This window comes from Zerene cesonia, chromosome 8, assembly GCF_012273895.1.
Source record: "Zerene cesonia ecotype Mississippi chromosome 8, Zerene_cesonia_1.1, whole genome shotgun sequence".
NCBI lineage: Eukaryota > Metazoa > Arthropoda > Insecta > Lepidoptera > Pieridae > Zerene > Zerene cesonia.
In genome coordinates, this window is record NC_052109.1 from 1,981,151 (window position 1) to 2,008,739 (window position 27,589).

Genomic DNA, 27,589 nt, shown 5'->3' on the forward strand with positions numbered 1-27,589 from the left:
AGTTAAAAATAATTAAGTCTTTATTAACCGAACGACATGTCTATAAATTGATTTTCTATTTCTTACTTATTTACCAATTAATAAATTTTCAACATATTAATCGAAATTACCTTCAGAGTCAGTCGAATAAGTTGCAGTTGTTTCGTCGGTTCCGCTTGATGTTTCTAATGAAATAAAAATGCTTTGTAAAATATAATATATAACAATATTTTTTTATGAATATTTGAATATACCAACCAGTAGAAATGCTAGATTCAGTGGAGCCAGATGAAGTCGTTTCAGTTTCTTCTGTAGAACCAGATTCAGTTGTTTCGGCCGTGGAAATAGTTCCTTTAAAAAAAATATTAAATTTTTATTAATAAATTTATTTGAGGCTATACAATAAGCTCCGTTTTAATGTCATAAATACTATCTGCTATTTAACACTGATGTCGTTGCAAGATCATTTGCTTGATTAAATACCTTTGTGGTTCTTTATTTTAATTATTAAACTGAAATATTTTTTTTTATATTTTCTGACTAAAGCGGGTTAGAATTTTCAGAACATATGTATTTTTCAAAGGATAATTTTTTGAAATTGCAGTATTACCTTCGGTATCTGACGATTGTGTACTTTCGGTTCCAGAGCTCTCAGTTGTACTAAATTCGGTGGATGCAGTTTCACCATTTTCAGTACTTGCATCTGATGTACTTTCAGTTTCCTCGCTCACAGTAGATCCTGCCTCTGTCGTGGATCCTTCGCTAATTGTGGAACCATTCTCTGTGCTCAACGTTGACTCAGTTTCTCCAGTTTCTGTTGAACCGGATTCTGTCGTTGCTTCTGATTCTGAGGTAACTGTAGTTTTCGTGTCTAATTCAAAATTGAAAAAATAATATATAAATTACAATGTGTTTATCACATTTTAAAGGCGAAAACATGATTACTTGCAAAATAAATGCACGGTAATTAAATACGTATATCTTAATCATTAAAAGTTATGCAATTCATTCTTAAATTAATGAACTTATATCCAAAATAAATGTTATATACGAATGTGCTATAATTGTTTTATTATAACCGTCATACCTGAACTTGTTGAAGATTCTGTTGATCCTTCAAGTGTTGTGTCTGTTATAGTAGACCCATCTGTTGTAGAACTATCGGTGGAACCTGTTATATCTGTAGTAAGCTCCGTTGATATATCCGTTAATGTGATACCGCTACCTTCTTCTGTTGTTTCAGTCTCGATAAATGTTGTTTCTTAAAAGGAAATAATATTTGTATTTTACATTATAATGTTATTTAATTTAGCAGAACTTTCTACTAATATTAGAAATGCGAAAGTTTTTAAGGATGTGTGTGTGTGTTTGTTGCTCTTTCACGCAATAGCTACTGAACCGATTGCATCAAAATTTGGCACGTAGACAGCTGGACAATTGGAATAAAATATAGGCAACTTTTTATCCCGATATTCCTACGGGATATGGACTTACGCGGGTGAAACCGCGGGGTGCAGCAAGTAGGGCTATAAAATTGTTGTTTAAGAACTTTTAATTTTTTTATAAAAGAATATCTAATGCTTTTTTAACAGTTTATGAGTTCGAACTCATAACCTTGGTTTCAATTATGTTAGGTCTGCGATAATTGGACTCGCACGGTGTCGCTATGCTATATGCTATATTGGTATTACATATTATTTTATCTGTGGTATTACCTAATCCAGATCCAGATTCCGTTGTGAATTCAGTTTCAATTTCCGAAAAGCTGGTCCTTTCACCAGATCCCTCTGAAATTATACAATTTACATAAATAGGTTTAATGTTAAATAAATTACATATATAATAATTACATAAACAATTAGTATATTATTATAATTTTTGAATTCAGTTAGTTTATAAGTACGCAGCTGAATCCAATTAAGAAGGAAGATAAAGCGACTTCGACAAAAATACTTACCAATTGTAGGAGTGTCACTAAACATGAACTCATCAAACTGAAAAATAAGAATAGATGATATTATTAAAAACAACAATAATTCTTAATGAATTTTATCTTGCAAGTTGTTTAAGCTGGTTGTTATATTTAACTCACGATTGACACTTATTTCAGGCACAACTGGTATACAAATAAGATTTAGATTAGGTAATTAAAAAAAACAATGTAAACTATGCTCAAATTTCCTTAATTGAACGCTCATTTCAAAAACGTTCGTGTTACTCTAGCTTCAACGTTACAAAAACAATTCTAGGATATTCGCGTAAGGTTGAATTTGAAAACTATATGCTTACAGCGTAACTCTAACTTCTTAGTCATAATTGGTGAATGTTTACTTTCGAGCGCTACTTTAGCATGGGACTGTGCATTTTGAGTTATTTCTATAATTATCAGGGATTGGTCATGACATTCGTTATGACATTACTTACGAAGGTAACTGCTTTTGCTTCTTTAACCTCGAGACCAGCTTCAGGATAATCATCTTCTTCTGGAGGACATTCTTCATCGTAGTCATCATCATCCATGATTGGAGTTGATTTGGAATCAACAGGCAACATCTCATCTGTGGAAAATTACAGTTTTATATTTATTGTTTTTTATTGATTTCCCAATTGATTTTAAATGGGCATTGTCATCCGATCACGTATGATTTAGTATTAATCGATAATAGTTAAATTTAATAAACCGTCATATTATTACTCATTTAAATAACCGCTTTTTACGAAGAATATAGAAGTATATAAGTGACATGACTGTCTATCTTATTGTTCCGGCTTATCTCTGGAACCGGTGAATGAAATAAGAAATTACTTAAGCTACATTTGTTCCCTCCGTTTAGGCGGCTGAAACCGCGAGACGCAGCTAGCAGTAGATAATATTTAATAATTATAATTATTCAATTACAGTACGTTAGTTTTGCAGTTGTAATATATTCGTTTCTCTTTCTCCGTATTTGTACATTTAAAGCATAAAATAACACATAGTTCACCTTCATCGCATGGTCCAACATTGCAAACTTGTGTCGACTCAAGTATCGACTTTTCGTCGCAGTTTTTCGAGATTTCTTCTCCTTTCAGACACGTGACACGTCGGTGCTGTTCTCCGCCGCCGCATTCTTTTGTACACTACATTACATTTTTATATGACTTTACATTCAAGGTTGTTTTAATAAAATATGTCATTGTAAATACGAACAATTTCCAAAAAAACAGATTTCACAGATTGTTGAGAAAGCTATAATAGAGGAATGTTTTAGAAATCCAAATTTCTAGTAAACAATTTTATTGTATAGGATTTAATAACATGCGTCTGTATTATAATTAGGTAATACTCGATAATGTAAATTATACCAATTAAAACTGTGATGAAAATTACATTTTTTCTTACATGTTTTATAAAATGGCAAAACGTGACATAAAACTAAGTATCTTTTCAGCTATTTTTTATTATTTATAAAATATTTTAGCACCTTGTGTCGTGCAATGATGATGAATTACCTCAGACCAGGGTCCAGCGAACCACTTCGCGGGGCAGAGCTCGGTGGGCACCTCGCAGGGCGCGGTGTCGCGGTACCGCTGGAGCGCGTCGCAGCGCGCGTCGCCCACGGGCCGCACGCTCGCGCCGTCGAACAGGCCGCAGAAGACGCGACGCGTCTTGTTCCCTTTGCCGCATTCCACTGAGCACTGCCAAAGATCACAGAATCTATATATCTTCTAATATATAAAATTCTCGTGTCACAGTTTTCGTTGCCAAACTCCTCCGAAACGGCTGGACCGATTCCTCTGAAATTTGGTAAGCATATTGGGTAGGTCTGAGAATCGGCTAACATCTATTTTTTATCCCGATATTCCTACGGGATACGGACTTACGCGGGTGAAACCGCGGGGCGCAGCTAGTATATATATAAAAGGATGTGATGTTAGTTACACTATTTATAACTCAAGAACGCATTACCCGATTTGGCTGAAAAACTGTACAGAGGTAGCTTAGAACCAGGAGACGGACATAGGAAAGTTCTCCCGGTAATCCCACGGGAACGGGAACATGCGAGAAAAACCCCGGGTCTATCTTTCCTGCGACTACGCGGGCAAAGTCGCGGGAAAAGCTAGTAAGTTATATGCAGCACATCGGATGAATTCAGAATAATAATAGATTAGAGAAATATTCCTTTCCCAAATGAATTAGAAAACAATAAGTATCACGACCTTCTTGTTTATAACATGCTTACGGTATATTTAAAACTGAATATGGATAAAAATGTTTTCTGTTTCACTATTTTTGTTTACCATTCTCATACTTTTTTAAACCCTATTAAGCGCTTGTGAAATAGAAAGAGTGAATATATGCAACTATGATGAAATAGTTTATCCTAATCTATACATTGATTTATTGTAAATTTCCTTTAAAAATGTCTCACATTGCTCCATTGCGTGGCGTACCACTGCACTTGGCAGGCGGGGAGCAGGTCGGGGTCGCACGGCTCCTCCAGCACGTGCTGCGGGTGGTAGCTGCAGAAACTAGAGTTCACCACTTGATAGTCTTTTGTCACACATTGAGCCAATCGCGTACGTTTCTTCGACAGGCATGTGTCGCACTGCAATATTATGATTATTATTTATTTGAATTCTAAGCATTAAAAATATCATTACATAAATTCCTAATCCTCGGACTTAAAATCGATAAGTCGGGGTTCGAGACCAGGCGAGCGTGCAGAAAATAAATTGATTTTTCAATTAATCTGCGCATGTGGATAACATCATCACTGCTCAAACGGTAAAGGAAAACATCGTGATGTCGAAAAATCTAAAGTTCGATGACATGTGACATCTGCCAACCCGCACTTGGCCAGCGTGGTGGATTATGGACTGAACCCTCATGAGAGGCCTGTGCACCAGTGAGCAGATGATGGTGATGATGATGATGATGGCATAAATTGATAAAAAATTCAAACTTTGCGAATTGTTCTTAAACAAAAAGCATTGAATTTGCTTGTAAAAGAAATCAAAAAATTAAAAGTGTTATTTATTTGAGTTCTTAAGCCATTCTTTTTAAAACGCTTTTAATAGTCTCACCTGTATGTTTGCATGTAACCAACTACCTTAAACTCAATTTAAATTTACTTTAAAGGAACAAAATTGTCAGGGTCGCTGACAATACAATAATTTCACGCGTGAAGTGTGTTTTTTTGTGCTTTTAAAATATATTTCTTAATTCTAGGTATATGCAAAGAAATTGAACATACTCCGGCCCAGTCAGTAAGCACCCAGTCAACTCCGTCACATGGGTGCAAAATGCAGGCTTTCTCCGCCGGCGGTCGTTCTTCAGAGCACTCCTCGTCATCGTACACTTCTACTCGACCGTTTATCTTTTGGTAGCAGACCACTTCACGTATCTGTTTTCCTGGTCCGCACAATTTGTCGCACTAGAAGGATAAGGAGCAGTGTAAAAAATTTCAAACGAGTGTTTACGATTTTAAGCTTTTATAATAGGGTCTAATCTAAATCTTAAGTTTGCAAATATAGGGAAAATAATGAAATTATCCAAGTTTCTGTACCAAATAATTAAGAAATTAACAAATTCTTCATTAATCAGAAATGAATTTTGTGTGTTTAAATCACAAAAATAAATGAAAATGCTTACAGGTCTCCAAGGGCCAGTGAACCAGGTCGGGCAGGTTGCGTTTTGATTACATTCCTGGTAAAGTTCCGGTTTCGGTCCATAAACATCGAAGCACTCTTTATCAGCCGTGATCGATTTCATTCTAGGATTTTTTTTACACGTAAATCAATAATGAAAAATAAAGCTAGGAAGAATACTGTAGCTTTTTAAAGAAAGTTATCATCATATTCATGACAAGATTCGATGCGACAAATATATATGCATACCATATAAAAATCATTGCGTAAAAATCCGTTATTGTTTTTTTTCCCAAAGGGACAATTTAACTGCATTTTACATCCAAAAAAAGTACCAATAATAAGTACCCCTGAATGACGATCTTCTCACAGTACACCTGTCGGGAGCGGGTGCCGCCCGCTCCGCACGGCTTCGAACAAGGGCTCCACGGCCCCTCGACCCAGCGCGGCGGGCACGCGTCCGTGTTGCACGTCTGGTTGGTGGGCGGCTTCAGCCCCGCCTCGCACAGGCTATCGTCCACCACGTCCAGTTCCTCGCGAGACCGACACGTCACATTGCGGGTTTGTGTGCCTTTGAAATGTGATTATCAATTATTTTTGTGTTTGATAATGTATAAGGGTTGAGAAGTTAATGTCATTTATTTAAGTATTGAAGAAAACAACTATGCATTTATGAGAATATATGAAAAATTATCATAGGTAGAATTTCATTTTATAATAATGTTCATAGTGTGTACGTCTTTTCAATCAAATCATTCTAAATACGTATCTAATCAATCAACCTAAAATACGTATATAACATTACCTCCTCCGCAAGTAGCGCTGCAAGGAGAGAACTCTTCATGTACCCAGTTGTATTGCTGGTTAGGAGGTGGGGCCAGAGCTGACGGCACGCTGTACTCGTATTCAATTCCAACGTTGTCTTCTTGTAGAAGAATCTGCGAGAAATAATACAAATTACTTAGAAGCTGTGACATTAAATTGGTGCATAATAATTTGTTAATTGTGCCATAAAGTTTTATTTATGCTGAGAACATGAAGTACGTTTAAAATAAGCTATAGTGATTGTTTAAATACAATATTGCTGTATCTCAGATAACAGATAACAGAGAAGGCCCTTATGTAGAGTATATGTCTTTTTTCTTATATCTTTATACTATTAATAGTCGTCACTTATTTAAATTGACGGTTTTGCCCGTGGTACATTTATATATGGCCTATGTGACTCAGTGAAGTTGCAGCTTTCTAAGGGTGAAATAATTTTTGTAATCGGTCCATTGTATTTTACGTGAATACAAACATACAATAATACAAAAGATCCCTCTTTATAATTTAATAATATTGTGTAGACATTCGTTTGAATTCGCATTAATATAAATTAGTTCAATTCACTAGATAAACTGGGAAGATACTTTCGTCCCTGTCCAATAATTTAGACGATACTTAGGCTCGACCTAATTTAGACGATAAGTATCCATAGTTTTGGATATTACGTTGCCTACAACGTATCAATTTAAATTATACATATCAATATAGATTTTATTCTTATTTAATATTTCTTGTTCTACTATACACCTACTACTTATCGTATTCAATAATAGCCAGTTCTTACTGATAAATAAAGCGATTCGTTGATCGGTCCCAGCGAGCGCAGTTTGTCTGGCGCTGCGAAACCTTGCTGGCTCCTCTCATAGTGCCAAAGAGATCCCGCGATTATCGTGCTTCGAGGGAAGTCTATGTGATAATCGCCGTTAAGATAGTAAGTATTATCCTCCTTCGCTCGCAGTGCTGAAAATTTTATTTATTACTTAAATTGAGAAATATTAATCCGTATTTTAATAAAACTTCTATGGATAAACAAATATTTGTAATAGATTTTCTATTTGGTAGAATTTTTCTAGCGTATTTATAACATTTGATAACTGATTTTTAATTTTCCAATAATACAATCGTAATTAAATAACATTTGTAATAAAAAAGTGACTGACTTACCGAGATAATTACTCGATGCGTTTACTTCTGCTATGATTATGTTGGTCGCTCCTTGGGGTATTAATAATATGTCATTGTAACCTGAAAATTAAAACATTGTAACAAAAAGATCATACTTTATATATCGTATCCAAAAGTATAAATTATCGTCGTGCATTTTTAGTATTTTCTAATAAAACATTACCTATGCACCTACTTTTTTTCATTTTTCAGTACACAATAAAATAAAGAATCTACTTTTTATTATTTTTCGAATGAAAAGCGATAAAAGCGAACCTTTAGTGAGATCTTGCGTGTCGATGATTCCGCTGTTGGTAAAGCAGTTGGTGCCGTTCCCACGACACTGACGGCATTTGTCCTCCCGTGCGTTGGACCCCAGCATCATGTCACAGCCCACCGGCTAGTGTATGCAATAAGTCGTATTTCAAATCCGTTAGCCAATTAAAACTTATATTTAATGCGGATGTTCCTATACATTATGCTTTCTCATTTTCATTAACAAATATGCTAAATTAAACAGACACAAAACATATATCTAGTGTGAAACTGAAAACTACCCTGAGTACTAGTATGTGTATAAAATTACGTAATTAAACATTTAAAGCACTTCTTATCAACCCATTTTTTGAGACTTGAATTATTTTATTAAAATGTCTATATAATTATTGATTTTAAGAAAAATATTCATGTGCCCAATCAATGTATTTTATTTATATTAGTGACATTGTTTTTATATCTGAAAATGACAAATCGCACAACTCAAGTGCAGGTGAGTTAGTAATCAAACATCGCACATTTGCCTGGATTAAGTACCTTTTCTTATTTTAACATCTTATTATGGCTAGAACGTATAGTTAAGTGCTTATTCATAGCATAACTGACCTGGCAAGTACCATTTACACAAACGTCGAACGACTCTTCGTTGCATCGAGTACCGTCCACCACCTTTTTTTGTTGACGGTAGTAAAAGCGCTCCCCGCGCGGCATGCAGTTCAATTCACAAGGATTTAAAGCTTTCGTGTAGGGAACCCATCTGAAATAATGAATCAATGAATTAATCAAATACTCTTTATTCTAATTATAAGACACATATTTGAAAAATAAGTTCTGGTGGTGCATGATAATAAATACTGAAAGTACTAGTATGATACTATATAAAATACAAGAAATTGATAAATAACAACGTAACGTAATAATCCTTAATCCGATATCGGACTACATGGCAGGCTCAGGCTAAGAAAAATAATCTTAAAATCGATTCCACCCGTAAAAAGTTATGAGGAAACAAAGACAAAAAATATATTTGAGTTGATAACTTCCTTTTTTCGAAGTCAGTTGAAAAGTAGGATTTATCACTGAAAACAAATAACCTAACCTAACAAGGGTAACATATTTAAGAATACATACTTATATTTTTGTCCACGGAACCTCACATTGTCGTATTCAGAGCACTGCTCGGATCGGAAATCCCCTGAGTTTTCAGGACAATCTTGAGTCTGGCAGGAAAAATATTTCGTATCTCCGCCACTGCACAGTGGCTGTCCATCTGACCTGAAATTCGTGTTAATATAATAATATTTGCTTAGTAGCTACTCAGTAATCTGTGGTTAAATCGTAACATCTATCCGTATATTTTGCTCTTAAAATAAACGCTACTGATAAAGCTTTAATTGTGTTAACTCTTTTTTGCCTCTGTCTTTTAAATTGGTATATAATCCTATTAAAAAATATATAAGAAAGCTATAGTTTCCAAAACAAGGTTTATATCTAAAAATAATACATACCCGAATTCTAAACATATTCTCTTCTGGCTGGCAACACCACCGCCACAAGTCCTAGAACACGGCGAGACTTCGCCCCACTCGCCCCAAGCGCCGCCGCCTATGCCCCCCGGTATAACATATGAAGATGGAAGGAAGAGCCCTGCGCCTTGCCGCCTGTGCCTTATTCGGTGACCGTGAATCTGAATTACAGAACAAGGTCTATTTAAAAAATAATTATATTAAAAAAATATCTCTTTACTAGCCGGTTACCACAGTCTGTTTCTCATGTCTGTTTTCAATGAAGAAATAGATACTAGGTGTTCGCCCTCGGAACCGCCCGGGTAGTCATCATTCACTCGGGAATGATTAAGGTTAAACAAATTTTCAAATTGGTCCAGAAGGTTTGGAGCCTATTAAATCGAAACAAACTAAAAAACCCTTCTATGAATATTTCTCTTTTTCCTTACAAATAGTAGTAGTAATAGTTTATTTAATAACAAGAATTCATACGTATTCAGATTATTCAGCGTCAACTTTAACATTATTTGATATCTTAGTAAAATTTTAGTTTTATATGTATATGTCACATAAGTGTGTGCATTACTAGCAACACTCAAATACAATATGTGTTTAAATTCATCGATTTAATTTTAATTACGCTCATGTGCGTACGTACATCATATAAACAAGCTATCGTGTGATCGTAGGACACGGCCACCCGCCGATGTGCAAGCGGCTTTACCGCGTCTTCACCGCGGGAAAGTTCTACAATATTGTTATGACGATAAACAACTTGTAGCGATTCTCGAGCATTGGTCTTTGAAGATAGATATAGGAGTTATGGCTATTAAATGAGCGATCATTTTTTATTTAGATTTTGAGGAGGTTGCTTTTGGAGAAATTCAAGGAGAGCACCAGATTTAATTTTCAATTGTTTAGAAGTATAACATTCAAAAATGTTGCCTGTTTCTTTTTCATTACTTAATCATTGATATAAAGTCTTAAAGGTTTCAATTTTTATAACTGAGAATAATGTTACATAATTTTACAAATTAAACATCCTTTTTTTATAATTGGATTGTTGTTTGTTTTAATTTACACATTATTTAATAAAGGATGGTTGTGTTAAAATTATGTTAGATAGTTTATAGAACAGATAAAATCTACTGAGTGTAGGTAAAAACAGTTACAGAACATTTATTGAAAAATTCATAGACCACCAATTTCGAGGCTGTTAATATTTACTGCACTAGTGTTTGGATTGGATGCATAATGCAACACGAAGCAGTATTTACTTGCGCCCACGTTGCACACCTGCCATGAAATCCATAAGATTCAATAGTTCGTTCTCGTTAAAGATCAAAACATCCGGTCGTTTAATGTTTTCTAGTTCAAGTGGGTATACAAATGACGTATGTCAAGAAATATAAGTGATCTACGTGTATAGTGTACACACTCAGTTGGTTATGTGTATAGTATTATGTTATCTGGGTATATGTTGACATTTTTCTTGCTCGTAGGTAGAACAAAAAACGGAGGGAAAAACGAGTATACCATTTTTGCAAAGACAGAATGTTTTTTTTTCTTTTTGTTTTTGCTTGTTTCAAGACTGGCAGTTTTTTTTTTAATTTTTCTCACCTTCGAACTAGTATTGACTAAATATAGTATTGCAGTAGTACAATTTTGGATTCTCAATTAAAACAGTCTCCCTCAATAATTCCATTCCATACTGTAGTCCAATACATGGATGCGTGCTAAATCTAAATATATATCAAACTTAATAGACCGAGTCTTAAACAAGCTAATATAAAAAGACAATGTCCTCATAAATCGCCTAACACGAGCAATGAGCTAACCGAATTTTTAGTGCTGTAGATGACCGTCCTAGTTGGTCATAAGCTAACGTACCCATCAATTGAAGGCGCCTTTTGATTAGATTTATGACTCTTTAGAGAGATCAATTAGTATTTCGATAAGGTTGTCAACGAATACCTATATATAAAGATAAATTAATTGCTTCAAAATATGTTATGAGCTTTTATTTATGTTCCTTTTTGCATTTTTTTGGTGTGCGATAAATCTTACTATTTGAATGTAAAATGTCATGTTATGTTTTTTTAAAAGTATTTTTATTGGGATTCTTGTCAAGATAGACGCAATGTAATGAGTCTAGACTAATAAGTCTAGGTCTCTTAGGTCCTATTCTTTCAGGTTAAAATACTTTTATCCCGTCTTCAGCTAGCATATTATGTACAAACCTCGAATCACCTTGCTTTTTTGTATTATAGGCAATTTATAATAAAAATTGACGAAACAAAAAAGATTTTAATTATATAAAATAACAACAACCCTCGCGTGACAACCCTACATATCATGAAAATGTTAGTCTCACGCTGTGAATTCCACGTGTTTAAATGTTATATGATGTAGAAATGAAATTGAAAGTAATTTGTATGGTATTATTATTACCATGGTTTTTAATTTATGATTAACTTTTGCCTGCGGCTTTTCATAGAATCGTGGGAAATATTACTAGATTATTTTCTATAGTTTCTACACATAATTCACAAAAATATATTTATTGAGTAGTTATTTATTTATTTAATGGTATTTCTGTCGAATTATAAATAAATAAGAAGTATCTATCGTTACAATCTATTCCGTTTTAATAAATATTCCATGAAAATTATAAAATGTTCTATTTTCAGCAACACTTCAGGCATTAAAAACCCATTCTAATCATAGATATAGTCACAATTTATGCGACTGTCCGCAAATTGCGTTCAATAGACGAAGCAATTCGAAACCTAGCTAAAAATTGATTTATTAACGTATTGTGAAAACAGATGTCTCATTAAATTGGACGGTATAAGGTTAGATGGTGATTTATGAGAGCGGCGGGATTCAAAGTCAAGGCTCGTTGTGGGAGAGGTCAATGGTATAGCGGCCTATTGCTTAATATGTGTTCTTTGGCATTCACAGGGTGAGGGTCAAATCATCGGGAGGTCTGTCAATAGAAGTCAGTTTTGAGAATATAAATATTTATTGTAGATACTCGTGACAACGATATATTAATTCGAAGTTTCAATACTATACTATTAAATAACAATCTTTGGATTTTACTCTCAGCGAAAAATTTTCTCCATGTTTTATTTTTTTAGTTTTATAGGATAAACATGCTAATGTTAATATAAAAAAAAAGATTATTTGTATGTTGCTATTGATTTAATTTATTATTTTTTCTTAAGCTTTAACTGTTGTTCCCAAAAATGGAGATTCAATTTGACTGTATTTTTTTTACTTTTATTACTTCATGATAACTCGATGTTACCCCCAGGGACATCGGAGACCTTTTATGTTGAGAAAAATTATACAGTTTAATAATAACTACTTACGTGTGAGAAATGATGCCTTGAAGCCGTCCACGATATACAATTAATAATAAAGATGGCTGCCACCAGCAGCAATCTGTAACAACAAATGCAATAGACCATTAATATCAAGTGCACTACATGCTTGCTATAAGATTAATATTAGTGTGTAAAGAATTAGGAAAATTATACATTATGACTTTTACAATGGTCAGTTTGGTGCCATAGTATATCGAAGTATAAACCTAAACCACAGAATGTGTTTCGTCCATCGTTCAGGGAGAAAAACTATTTGAAAGGCTTCTGTAAAAAGAAACAGAGAATGAAATAAACGACCACACCATAAGCCTTCAATCTAATGAAAGTTGTAAAAAGCATAAATAAAACACGTAATTGTCGCTATACGACGTAAAGTTTTGGTGTGAAACTTCCATTTAAGGTAATCACTCTGGTTCATACTAGGTAAAGTAATGAATATAAATAAAAAACATTCGAAAAATGTTAACAAGTGGACGCGACCGAGCGATAGATGAGGAGTAAATTTTATCGCTTTCCGAACATCTCAAAACACTTTGTGTCCAATTACACGAGTTAGAGTTGAGGTAAGTATTTGATAGGTTCATTCTTAGGTATGGGTTGTTGATGAAATTGTTAGATACGAACGGCGTGATCTGCTGCCGCGCTTCTATCTGATATCATCTTTATTGGCTTGTGGCTCAAGTTATCAAATTATTTGATGCTACAAGGACCGCCCGTGACTGTGAAATGAATAAAAACTAAATATCATTTTAATGGAACATTTCTCTTGAAGCATATTTTTTTTGTGTTACATTTTTAGTCAGTATCATAACATAGAGTTCTATGAGTTTAGTGATTTTTTGTAGCTTACTACGGGACTGAGGATTACTACAATAATGAGTATAATTTAATATCAAGACTTCCAGAATAACCAATCGATTGAAAACTCAAATGTTTTTAAAACTTGGACCAGCACAAAAGCTATTTAATCCCGTGGGATAATAAAGTATAGAAAGCAAGCAGGATGAAAGAAATGTTAATTAGCGGCCATGACTCTGAACAAAGACGTATTCACCTTGATATCATAGTAATTAGTTTGTGAAAGACGTGATAAAAACAATGCAAGAATGTATAGACATCATATACTCAACGTGTAATACAATCTTAGTTGCATAAGATAAACTCATAACTTCATGAAAACGGCACTTTAAAATTTAAATATATTGTCTTTAAGTGGGATTTCTAGGGAGTTCAAATGGTTGGTTAATTTAAAATCTATGCATACAACGAAGACTCCATTGAAGAATCAAGCTGCACGTTATGTATTGCAATAACATCGACACAATTTAAGGATAAGAAGAAGGAGGATCTAAAAGGAGATCTACGAAATACAGCCAAACCTACACATCCGGTTCGGTCATCATGTCTTAAAAGTAGGTCCAAATCTATTCATAATTGACGTAATCTGTTTAATATTCAAGTATTTGGAAGTGTAACAATTGTGCAACTATAAAGAATGATGTGTTTTTTGTAATTTGGAATATATTGATCATTATTAACACGCTTTTTTAAAATATATTTTTATATTTATATTAAATTCACCTATATGTTTGAATATAACCGAGTCGGTTACGGCCGGTCGGTACATATAGATGAAAAATTAAAATTTAGATTTGGTTTTGACCCACTTTATACGGAAATATTTAATTACAGCTTTGTATTCTCATCAATCTTTAACAATACAATAATATATGTTTTTCCTATTTTCCTGATTAGGATCATAATCATCATTATCTTCAGCCACTGTATGTATCTTCCCACTGCTGGGACACAGGCTTCCTATTAGTGTTCAAGCCATAATCCACCACGCTGATTAAATGCGTCAAGTTGCAATTATATGAACGTGTTATATTTTCATTTTTCTATTTTTTTCTTTTTCCGTTTTCATTCTATTTCCGTAAATCATTAGTTTTTATAGCCTAACGGAATATGTGATTGGGCAAGAAAACTAGGGACATAATGCAGTCTAATATAATTAATTTTTGTTAAACCTAAGGCGTGTTTTGTTAAACCTAACCCGTAAGGCGAAGGTACCACTATTTTCATATACACATTGAAAAGGAAATGTAAATTATCAACACAATTAGTCATATATCGGCCACATAGCACGTTTGGCCCGAGGATGTAACATTTGATATACAAATGCGATGATACAGTTAATTTGCGGCATTGCGAGATGAACTTGGCATTGCAAATATCGTGTTCCGCGGGAAGGTAAGCCGATCCGCCTGTCAATTAACATTACAGCGGCTGATTTATAGTCGCTCCATGGTTTTTTGTTCGCTACTGTGTTTTTCTTTTGGTACGATTGTTTTGGTGGGAGCAAATGATTACATTTGTTTGGATTAGACTACGGTGTTTTTAGAGACGTTTTTAGTTATTTTTTGGGTTCCGTACCCAAAGGGTAAACCTATTACTAAGACTGCTGTCCGTTTAGCTGTTGTCTAGAATTGCATGGATGATCAATTTTTCAGCAATTGCTCTTTAGCTTATTTTTGCACACTAACTTTAAGAGTTCCACTTAGTGTCGCGAGAATTAACAGCAATATTAATGCGACTGTGGGGTAAGAATTAAAGAAACGAATAATGCATGGTTGTGTTTATTTTCAACATCTCGTTTAGTTGTCTGAAATGTAATGTGGCGGCTACATACCCTCAAATTACCTTTTGTGAAGGTAAAAGACGTGGGATCTGTCGGACTGTAGATAATTATTTTGTTGAAGGCTACGTATTTCTATCTGTTTTATTCTTAACAAACAAAAATAATAAAAAGCTCGACTTTTGAATAAAGAATATTATGTGATTCAATATATTTAGATACCTATCGCGTTATTACCCTGATTGCTTGTGATATAACTTAGGCATTTAAGACAGACGTAAGATCTTTTGTAATATTATTTTTTGTATAAAGAATTGTATTAGCAAAAAAGATAGATGTTAATATTTTAACTAGTCCTATAAATAATCACATAGCTACGGTGGAAACAAAAATACGATCTCTTTGAATTTCCCCCGTGTCTTTGAATAGGTGCTTGGCACAAATTGCAATGTTTGCATTGGTTTGTTGAATTTCGACAAAGATTTGCTCTAAACTCGAATACTCTTGTTTACATTGACTTTATGGAATCGTCTGTTATTGTTAGCCCAGTGGTTTTAGAGTACATTGCTACATAAACGTTAAAAACTGTTAAAAAATCTGATGTTGTCTGGAAGTGTAATTCGATACCTACCTTGTCTCGCATCAAATTAAACATTAGATATTGTTTTATAAACAAACAATTTTAATGGTAAACACGCATAATTTTCCGGGCATTCGGGTTTTTACAATGGTCGTTCGTTATTTTGCGTATGCGAATATGAAAAACTAATAAAATTATCAAACGTTACTCGTCGGTGTTGTCTCGTAAAACGCGTAATTTACAATGGCAGCGTATAGTCCGCGGTGTCATTATAAAATGTTTACTGAAATCGATTTCATGGCTGCTTCTTGTTGATGCTTATTTGAAAATAATGCGGGCGGAAGATATCTCAGAACGGTAACAATGATAGCTTGTTGCTTAGCTTCGATCGGCTTCACTCGCGTCCACTTCACGTTATTACACGTAAACATACAAATATACATGGAACATACAATTAATATAACATATCCATATTAACAGAATATAATGAAAAGAGAATTCTTTTCATTATATTTTATTTTCATTATAACATATTCATATTATATTCATATTCATTACTTGAATCATTACATGTTTTGTTTTCTGAGCATAAAAAGTACAAAAATTGTCTTTGTCCTCTAACAATGTATACGTTTTAAGTCTCATAAAAATATAGGCGTAGCATTACAGTCGGATATTCAACAGTACGTATTTATTATTGATTCATCTTAACTTCAACACAGTAATATGACAAAAGTATTTATAGATGCATCAACAACAATAATGTATTATTTCAAAAACCCTCACGTGCAAATCGACTCAACCAACGATAACTATATATAAAATATTAACTTCAAGTGGCTATAGATAGCCATTTAAATTATTTTTAAACGCATTGTGTATGCAAAGTCCCATTACGCGCTTCCGACCTGACGCCGACGCGTCTGCTAAAACTATTAACATATAGCGCAAGAGTCACGTTGAATTCTATTAAATAAGTATTATGATTATAACAACATAGCGCCATGAAAGAAACCGATAGTGAATTCATTTCTGTACAGCTAGTAACATATTACTTTTCGTTCAAATAATTAAGATAACAAAGGTTTATATTTTAAATAAATTGTGCCTACAGATAATAATTAATTAAAATAATGATGAACAATCCAATAAAAACTTAATGTGGTTTTATAACTCTGTATTATTTATAGGCATGCCAAATTTCGTACCTGCTGCTCCATCCGCGTGACTTTCGAATTTTTTCTTCAGATTTTGACTTATTATAGATGTAATAACTCATTAACTTTAACTCTTAGTCTAAGCGCCTTGTAACGAGCTAAAAATATCATCTGATGCGCGTTAGCTTCAAATGCCATTATTTGTGGATAAATGTTTTCCGCGAATAAATAATTTATGACTCCATTAAGGTATTGTTAAACGTTACGATTCATGAAAGATAAACTAACAGAAATAGTTAACATGAGTTTCAAAAGGTAAGAAAGTCGTATTCGTATAAAGTCGAGTCGGTTTATTGATATTTAATTAGCACATTTAATGTAGCTTAAATTTCAATCAATTTTCCGACGTAAATATCGTATTTTAAATAAATTTAATCGCATATCATCGGCATTTAATGAAAATCTCCCTATTTCTCTATAATTATTAATGAAGCATATGAGATTTTTTTAACTGACATTTAACCTGTTTTTTATTACGCAAACTTTCTATTTTGTTTATTTTTTAATGAACGTAGCACATAAAAAATTGCATAACTTTTTAAAGGAAACCATTTATTTACTCCAATTGTCAGTGGAGCGAAGCTTTTATAAACAAATGTATCACTCGCATCGCAGACTTGTATGATGTAATGCTAATCCATTGTATAAATAGGTTATATTAATCGTTGACAAAGCCCACGGGTATGGCTCGCCAATTTTAATGGGATAACTGTTGAAATGACGCCATCCTAACGGGTTGAAGTTCTCCAAATCAGGCGACAGCTCTTATTTGTGTCTTCCATCAGATAGGCAATGTATTGTTATTTTATTGACAATATTTTATTTTGATAATAATTCTTGGGAAATAGTCTGTTGCGAAGGGGACCAGTGTAGCTGATATTAATGTAGGACGATAAAGTTTTTTAATAGCTCTGATGCAATTTGACATGATTTTTCCTTAAGCTTCAAGCCATCTTATGCCTCAAATATCCGTTTTCTTTTTATTTCTTATTACATTTCCTGTGACCAGATCAAAGGTGCTATGAATAATTCACAAGCTAAGCTATACTTACACAATGATTCACAAAGCATCCACCACATAAAAGTGCAACAAAACAGAAATTTTCATGATCGAGTAATTTATTTTCAATTTTTATCGACGTATCTAGATCATAAACAAACTCTGGTTTCCTCTATCAATCTGTCAATAAAGAGAGTCGGGAGTGTTTTTAAACTTGGTGCAAACTTCTCTAGATTTCAGTAAACCTACGTCCGCCCACGCAAGGTGAATGGTTTCTAGAAATAAGGTCGCAACAATCAATTTGCTTGATGTGATCATTTTTCTTAATTTAATGCTGGTGCTGAAACTTCGCATAACATTTAATAGATATATTTTTACTTTTATTAAGTACATTATTGTAGTGTATTATTAAGTAAACCAAATAATTGAAATTCATTGTCGTTTTGTTAAATGTCTTCGAGAAAACAAAACGAAACTACCATGAACAGGCAAACCCTCATTCAAACAAACTTCGGCATTGCGAGATTTGTAGATATTAGGGTCGCCATTCGACTGTTTTTTTTTTGTTCTGCTACTCGATAACTCCATGGATTTGGAACTGTTTGGCGTGATTTTGTTTGTGACACGAAATTGTCGTCATTTGGTTCCATCTAAAATCTGCAATAGACATCGGTGACCTTTTTGTGGAAATGTATTGTTATATTAGTGTTCGTTTATCCGCCCGAGTTTTCGTGTAATGTTTCCAAACAATTAATTATTAAAAGAACTAGTCTCAATAGACAAATCCATAAAACCAAAAAATGTAAAAAAATCTGGTCTTATGTATTAATACTTTGTAGAACCAGTTTGACTTCCTTTTATTTATATAGATTAGGCGCCAGTGAAAAACATTTTACTAAGATAGAAGCAACCCTAATAAACAAAGTAGCACAGTTCGGTCGTTCGCTACATTGGATTTATAGATACTTAATATAATATTTTCATTGAGCAACATATAACAATGTTAGCTTTGTCCAAAAATGTATACCGATGATCATATCACCCACAATTAGCACATTTAAATTCAACGGTTGATGTCTTTATGTGTGTCAGCTTTTTGGTAGCGGCTATTGTTTAAAAATGATTTTAAGTGTGTATAATTCGGTAATAACTTGTTACGTCATTATTTAAATTTAAGGAATGCTCATGATTGTTAATAAGATATTAACTTTCAGATATTATGCTCGAGTAAAGTATTAATTGAGCAGACAAAAGTATGGTTCGTCTAATAATTAATGTTTTGGTTTCAAATGGTATCAATAATTATAAAAACGAAAAGAAACTGGTCGGCAAATAACCCAATGATACGGAAATATTAAATTCCACACAAAATCTCCTCAAGTTTGTATAGTTCTTTATCTACAAATGAAAGGCAATAGTTAAAAAAAGAATGACACCGCATACCAAATTTGCATTTTTCCCTTTAAAATTATTATTATCAAATACAAGAAAGAAAACAAATAGAACATTTGGCTGCAGACTCGACTTGTTGTATGACGAAATATTTGATACGGCTAAAAATAGTTTTCGAGTTATATTGGTCAAGTGTCCTGATGTTTTATGGTTGTTTAATTAAATTTAAAAAAAAATTAAAAAATGATAATTTAATTTTCCAAATCACCTTTAATTACGCATATATATAAAATAAAATACTTAACAACCATTTATCCTTATAGAACACATAATGTAAAACTTATCAAAGTCGCAATAAATGCATTGTATAATCTACATGTATATGACTTAGCAAATTTCATGGAACGAACGGCATAATTTTTCAACTGTAATAACAACTTGTGGAAGCTGAATTATAAACAAAATAATATTTCTATAGACAACATACATTTCGCAGTACAGTCATGTACACATTATATGTTGATTATTATGAAAAGTTAAGGAGTTATCGAAATAATAAATATACGACTGACGCGCAGGACAGCAAAATAACAGTATAGAAGAGAAAACATAGTATTCAATTTATTGACGCGTTTTTCCCAGTCAGTTCAGTAGTTTCCCAAATTACAAAAGTTACAACTAATTTGAATTAGGAAAAACGCGTTCTATCAAAAAACGGATTTAAACGCTGGCATACCTATAAATTATAATTTATATGTAATACGTACCCTATATACCTACTAAACAATATTAAAATTGTGCTCTAAATTTTTAACTCGATGTGTGTTTTATCTGTTGAGCTACTTATATTTAAACCTACACGAGATGTATGATTCACATTCGTAGCTCTCACTTAATATTTTTTTTGACAGTCTCTGATGATTCAACATTTCATTGTTGTTTTGATAGTAAAATTTCAATATAATATGTTGCTTTTGAATAGTAACAACTAGTCTCGCTAAATGATGCAAACAGTTCATATATTTTGTAATGGATAACCAAAAAATCAACAAACGAGTTTGAAATATAAGAATATTGGATATAATATCGGAGTAGAGTTTCAGAGTGACTTGGATACTACTTTTCTGTAGTTACTATCTTGTATAACCGAAATCTGGCCAAGCAGCTAGAAACAGTTTAGATTGGTTTGAAGCTTTTTATTAAGAACCGATAAGCTTTATCGTAAATTTTGCGAAACTTCAAAGGCATGGGTTTTAGGAAAATCTGCCGTTCTCAGTTTAAAATAACAAACAGGGATTTTATGATAAGATATTTTTTTTAGTTTATTGTTTTTATTTTCATGAAATCATCTTATGAACTATAAAAAACGTAGCCAAATCGTAAAACATTGTTCGGACGTTAGAGATTGCGTGGACGGAGCATTGAACTTGACAAACAATTAAAATGTTTATTTAGCCTTTACCGATTCTATATTTCTAATTCTTATCTTAATCTGAATATGGTGGTCACTTGTCTTCTTTTAAGAGAAAACAGATCAATTATATAGAGCGGAAAAAAACCAGAGATAAACGTGAATTACCAGCTTATGTACAAGCGTTTTTGATACGCTATTTATTTGTTAATTATTTTTTTATTTGCTTTACCTGTATACTTGTACGTAACCGACTCCTTTAGATTCGATTTTGACACAAACGCTTATGAAAGATGACAATACAATAGCATGATGAATTTACTCATTATGCTGATGGGATAGCCAGGATTTAATAATTTCCCATTGTATTATATTCTAAGAGCACGAGTGAGACTACTTGGTTATTTCTATCATTCAAACCATGATTTTTTTATCTAAGTTATATTGTTTATTCTTTTCATGTGTCTTTAAATTTTATATGTGCCACTAAAACGATATTTGTAGATTGTCATGTTATGTTGACTAAGAGCTAATAAATATTTTAAGCTTAAAGCAGCATTTAGAATTATACATATATTTGACCTAATTTTGTATTAGCTCGTTAAGTCCTCACTGAGTAATTGCAGACTTCAATTGCTTTTTTAAGTACATAAATAAGACCTAGTTTTTGTATGAGAACTAGGTTTATAGGCACTAGTCTAAATTGAGAAATGAGTAATAAACAGCAATTGAAAAAATATATTTTATACGAATACGAAGAAGGCATACTAATAAAAAATACAAAAAATTATTTTATCTAAAAATTTTGTATCTTTATAGATTCGTTAGCAAGTTCAGTTTTTTAGTGTACCTAATCTGGGAAGCCTATAAATCAAAGAACGAGAGTTTAATAAAGTTATGTGTTGAACAAGTGTTGCAAAACACTTAAACATGCTCTTTTTGTATTTCGCAACAACTAAGGTTTATATTTGATTCAAGTTTAGTGGAAAGAACGATAATATTAACTCTGTTTAATATTTAGATTATATTGCACCTATTATTGCTAATCTAAAAGAAATAAATTCATAATATAAACGTCCGTGTGAACCGCGAAAATAATACCATGACATGCCAGAACTGTGATGTAATTTTTTGTCACCAAAAAAAACTTCTCAATTGCTACCGATCTAGATAGGTCATATTCTAGACAAAGATCATTTTAATCAATTAGTATCGCGACTGACTCGCTTGGCTGCGCCGGGCATCGAACCCAGTATCACGAAAATGAAACAGTCGTAGGCCGTAGCGGTTAATGATCTCTGAAATTTAATTGCCTGGAAGTATTCCTTTTTAATCACATATTTTTTGATCTGAATTATATTGTAAAGATAATCTGGATGATCGTCTGCATTATTATAGCTGTGGGATGATAGCGTAAAGATTTATTATTTATGGTACATTGCAAGGAGAGGATTTGTCAGAAAATACAAAAAATAAAGCATACATTTTTTTATTCCTGGTTATATCATAAAGCTGAAGAGTTTGTTTGATTGAATGCGCAAACATTTTTTAAATAAAAAACATGGATATGTATGCGATGTACGCTTATTGTGTGTACCATGGGCGAAGCCGGGGCATATCGCTAGTTTATGATAAGGTAAAATTGATCCCACTATTACACTAATTTAGTATGCAATAATTTTTATTTGCTATTTGCTTTGCATCAGATAGTGAAAACAAACGCGTAGAAAATATATTTGGCATTTTAGTATGAAAAAAAATCATTCAATCAATTTGTGTAGGTTACACAGGAAAATCGTGACACCGTATTAGGTACACATTTACACGTGGAACGCGCGGAACCAATGTGATACGGTTTTGATTACCTGTAGTTGAATTTTACGATCGCCGTGATTTATGGCTGAAGTGATTAAATGCAATTTGGAGGATTATTTGCCCCAGATTTAATTTTTATTGTAAGACACTATTGATTTCGAGAAAGGCGATTTATTACACTTTCTTAAAGCTTTCTTAGCAATCAATGTGTTTTATAGCTTTGCACCATTTCGTAATGAATTCAATTAGGTAATAAGTTATACAGACGAAACATTTTTATTCAAAGTACAAATTGTTCAAAATATTCATAAATATATAAATACCAAGCATTTATTAATATAAAATATAAGAAATATTTAGGCTCTGTGAGCTTTTACTACATGGATCGATATTGCAAGCTAATTTGATCTGTATTACCTTCGGCATATAGTATATTTTAAATTTAAAGTAAATTACGCTCTATTAGAGTTCAATTATTCAATACCTCAACCGGGTCAAGGGGAGGTGTTAGGGGTCAAATAAGGGAAGACCTATGAAGACCTCAAACACCTGTTATTTAGGAGCGTACCTGTGGCAAGATGCCAGCCTAGTACCAGGGGTCTATGAAGCAATAGAAGGTGTGATTACCTGGCGCATGCGTCCCACCTGTTCTACCTGTATCTATAACCATTTATTCTTGGCCCAACAAGTGCTTATTGGCGAGGGTTAATATTATAGAAAGGGTGGTTCGAGTTATATTGGACGACAAAAGCAGTGTCACCTGTTTGACGCATGCGTTCTCGGTTACCTTTACTTTGCTTTCAGTTCATTTTAAGTTTGGCACGCGAACTGTATTATTAGGTAGACTTCACTTGCTCGCCTTTAAGAAATTTTCGTTAATGATTTCAAAAATTATCTTTGTAAATAAATTAACTTAATAATTAATAAATTACGAGCAAATTCAATGAAATTTAGACGATGATTTTATATTAAAAATGCAATATTATTTCTTAGTCAGTTTTTCTTAAACTTTAGCTAATTAGCTGTTTTTGAACAATTACCAAGCAAACATAAACATTAGTGGTTTGTGACTTGTAGGCCATGTCGCATACTTGGAAGTTGCCAAAATATTTCGCAGGTCAACGACCGAGTAATCGTCTAATAAGTAATTAGATGTCGCGTCCAGGACAACGCAACGCAATTAGTTGCGTCGTGTTAGGGGTCAATATTGACTGGCGGGACCATTGATCTCAAGCGTTAGCTCAATTCTGTAGACGTTTGTAGAGATTGCTTTGGTTTCAATACACGGAAAATGAAAATAAGTTACTATTTTTAACAGTTAAGCTATGTTTTTCTAGTAAATTGTTAAATTTAAGGCAATTTTATGTTTTACTCATGACATTTTTACACATTTACATAAATTCGTAGATAGCAAAACGGTCGAGGTCACAAGAATGCAACTATATGAAATGCTACAAACAGTCTTTTAACCTGACTGCAGTACTATCTTTGTTATGATTAAATCTAAGTCTTTTATAAAATTTGTTCAGTCACGTTGCGGTCAAGTATGAACTTCCTTCTTAGAAGCCCTCTAAGATCGGAAAGATAAAAGTTGTATTTTTTAAGGGAATGCATTTTGTTAACGAATCTTTGTAATACATTTTAACTTTTTAAGAAACTAGTTTTGGTCTCGCATGCTTATTCACGTGTTAATTTTTTATCACAAAGAGAATTTAACCAATAATTTAAAAGGAATCAAGAATATAAAACAATTACTACAGATAATAAAAAAGCAAAAATACAGCTATGAGGCATTATAAAAAAGCCATATTTTAATTTGTTTTAACTAACGTCTTTCTTTGTATCTCTTCATCATGTAACAGTAAGTTATGTTTATAAAGTCATTTTAGGGTGATTTTTTTAATTATCTAAAACTGCCTATAAAAACGGCAGCTGTATGTGTAATAAACTCAACAAAAAGTAGTTCACAAATTTTTTTAGGGACGAAAAGCTTTAATTCTTTCTATCATACCAACTTAATGTAAATTTTATGATAATATGGTAAAACACATATATTTATATCATATTACCAAAAAGAGTTCCACGTTTAGTTCGTCCCTGAGAGCACGGACAGCGTGGGCGGCGGAAGTTCTATCAGTTCCGTCCATATCACGAGTATACTGTAGTGAAATTGCTACTTCATTTGTACAATATGTAAGAAGCTGCTACGTAGATAGATATCTTTATTCTCCTGTGCGCCGGGTTGAAATAATTTCACATTTTCCCATGGCTCCGAATCATTTTACAAGTCACATGAAAAAGTAAGTAAGTATGTTACGAAATCGCGCGTTTGTTCAAAATTACAATAATAAATTTCTTTATCTGGGCATTTAAGAGCAGCTGACTTAAATGCAATTTTAGTATAGCCACTACTTATAGTTAGTTGTATATTATTTTTGCATTAACATTTTTAGAATCCAAGAAAGTAAGATCTCTTATTCATTGTGAACATTCATCAATAACAGTTATAAAATTTTACATACACAAGGTGTAAGTATAGTTAAATTCAAAAAATATACGCAGTATTATAGACAAGCAGGACTTAAAATGACGAAAGGTCTAATTAATTGGGCCAAGGGCTATAAGTTTTAAGGCTATAATATTATGAGGGCTATAATCGCCTTCGACCCCACGTGAGAATGGATTAGTTTTGATTTATAATATTATCCCAAGTTGACGTCTGATGGTGCCCACTATTTGATTACCTGAAAAAAAAGAAAATAAGCCTTAGGATAATATTTCAAGTTCTTAAAAATATACACCTAGAACTTATAAGATTTGACGTAAATTTTTAATTTTTTACCTGAATTAAGTTTTTTCTTTAAACTACATAAAAAGCGTTATAACGTAATTCTATAATATTATATGCGTGTATATTTCTATTTTATAATTTAATGCACAGGTGTATCTTATTACATCATTTGTTAGAATAATAACTTTGGCAAAGACATAATAGGTAATTAACATGTAAATAAATTATGTATCGTCACCAAATTTCCTCTAAGTCCAATTATGTGTAAACTTGTCGGTTATGTACGACCGATTGCAAACATTTCTCTCGTCTTACTTTCTGCAAATACAGTGTATGTTTTTCATTTATTAAATCTATAAACAAATGTTGTAATTCGATACAAAATTGTTAAACAAATTAAAATAAATAGAATCTACAACGGCAATTTGTTCAATTTAAATTTTAATCAAATACATCAAAACCAATTTATTTCAACGTGTGTGTTCCTTGGGATAGAAACAGGATTGACAGAGAGGGCAATACTGTCTATCTCTCTCCTTCTAAACTCTCATGTGTGTACGCCAAATGATTAGAAAGAAATTCTCGTATAGGTATTTAAGGGTAGGTACTAACTACCTATTCATTCTACGTACTCACTTTGCGTGTTAGAAAATTCTACAATTAGATTTTCATGTATGGGGTGGGATTAGAAAAAAAAAACAGGCGTTTGCTAAGCAAATTCTAATCTCTTCACATACTCGTCCACCAGGATAACAGGAATCAATAGGAAGTCGCTGTCACGTATGTTTTCGTGTGAGACGTAACACACACCATAGTCATATACGCATCGCATATCCAAGGGGTTGTGTGCACCCTAACCTAAATCCACACATACATAGCGAAGGGTATGTGAACGCAACCCTATCTAAGCATGTGCAAAAGAGATACAACTATGGATAGCACAAAGAGCGTTAGAAAGAGTTAGATATGGGGTTCAGATTGCGTAAAGACGAGTTCGAGCCTGCGCATCTTGAGGTCGTTTTAAGGGTAGTGCTCGCTCACTCTTTGCGTAATCTGTCGGCCTGGTACATGTTTTCCATTTTAGGACAAAACTCGATAAAAAAGGGCGATTTGTATGGATGGGGGGGTATGATGTCGTCATTGGGGTGTTTCTTTCTAATGCCACATGCTTACTTAGCTAATAAATAGAAGGGTGTTCTTATTTATAACTAACATTTGCATGTGTTTGTAAATCGATTAATTTAATTATGTGTGTATGTGAAGTTTACACAATCGGATTTGATACATGTCTCAGATTGATAAAGATTAAATTACAATATATTAAGAGGAATTATCAGTTATGCCCGATAATAATAGATATTATACTCCATTATTACTTGCTCATTATATAATTTAAATTATGTACTCGAGCGTCCCATACCTAGTCAAATTGTAAGCTTTTATTTTCGTAATGAATCATGACGCAATATTTTGACGGTATAGCATTAGATGCACAATATCTTGTTACCTGCTTCACCTTGTTATATGCAAGATTGATATGTACAAAGTTTTTCAAATGGGACGCGCCTCATCGGGCTCTATTGTCGGAACGGGGCCGTAGGGCCAACGGACCGCGAAATACGACCATTATACGTATTATCGGACGTCAATTGAGATGACTTCATTAGAATTTCTATTGCGTACTGTATGATAAAACTAATGAGTCTATTGTTATACTATAAACATATGAATTTTACACAAGTAAAATTGATATATATATAATAACAATTAACTTTTATTTTAAATCTTATGATAAAAAATTGTCATTCATGAAATTCCCACCCATTTCAAAAAATTACAACAACCGCAAGCTCTACCTTTCTCACTTTCAACTCATATGTCAAATTATACTCTGACAAATTATTGTTAGTATTAACTTACGTTATTAATTAATTATACGTTATATGTTCCTAAAACTATCAAATCATTTT

At 32.9% G+C, this 27,589-nt stretch overlaps 1 protein-coding gene across 3 annotated transcripts in view; it reads right to left on the reverse strand.

Annotated features, from left to right (window-relative positions):
• Positions 1–27,589, reverse strand: part of LOC119828388 (papilin) — a 75,302-nt gene that overhangs the window by 25,207 nt on the left and 22,506 nt on the right. For all 3 annotated transcript variants that reach the window (XM_038350517.1, XM_038350515.1, XM_038350514.1), the window contains exons 2-22: positions 12,761–12,833; positions 9,387–9,565; positions 9,010–9,153; positions 8,485–8,635; positions 7,879–8,002; positions 7,603–7,683; positions 7,223–7,398; positions 6,416–6,548; positions 5,959–6,181; positions 5,615–5,735; positions 5,217–5,396; positions 4,392–4,568; positions 3,472–3,657; positions 2,964–3,099; positions 2,404–2,537; positions 1,937–1,973; positions 1,695–1,766; positions 1,067–1,240; positions 590–850; positions 238–330; positions 111–164 (exon numbers count right to left, since the gene is read on the reverse strand). In XM_038350517.1, the coding sequence (XP_038206445.1) occupies positions 111–164; positions 238–330; positions 590–850; positions 1,067–1,240; positions 1,695–1,766; positions 1,937–1,973; positions 2,404–2,537; positions 2,964–3,099; positions 3,472–3,657; positions 4,392–4,568; positions 5,217–5,396; positions 5,615–5,735; positions 5,959–6,181; positions 6,416–6,548; positions 7,223–7,398; positions 7,603–7,683; positions 7,879–8,002; positions 8,485–8,635; positions 9,010–9,153; positions 9,387–9,565; positions 12,761–12,833 (2,909 nt within the window). The remainder of the gene's footprint in view (positions 1–110; positions 165–237; positions 331–589; positions 851–1,066; positions 1,241–1,694; positions 1,767–1,936; positions 1,974–2,403; positions 2,538–2,963; positions 3,100–3,471; positions 3,658–4,391; positions 4,569–5,216; positions 5,397–5,614; positions 5,736–5,958; positions 6,182–6,415; positions 6,549–7,222; positions 7,399–7,602; positions 7,684–7,878; positions 8,003–8,484; positions 8,636–9,009; positions 9,154–9,386; positions 9,566–12,760; positions 12,834–27,589) is intronic.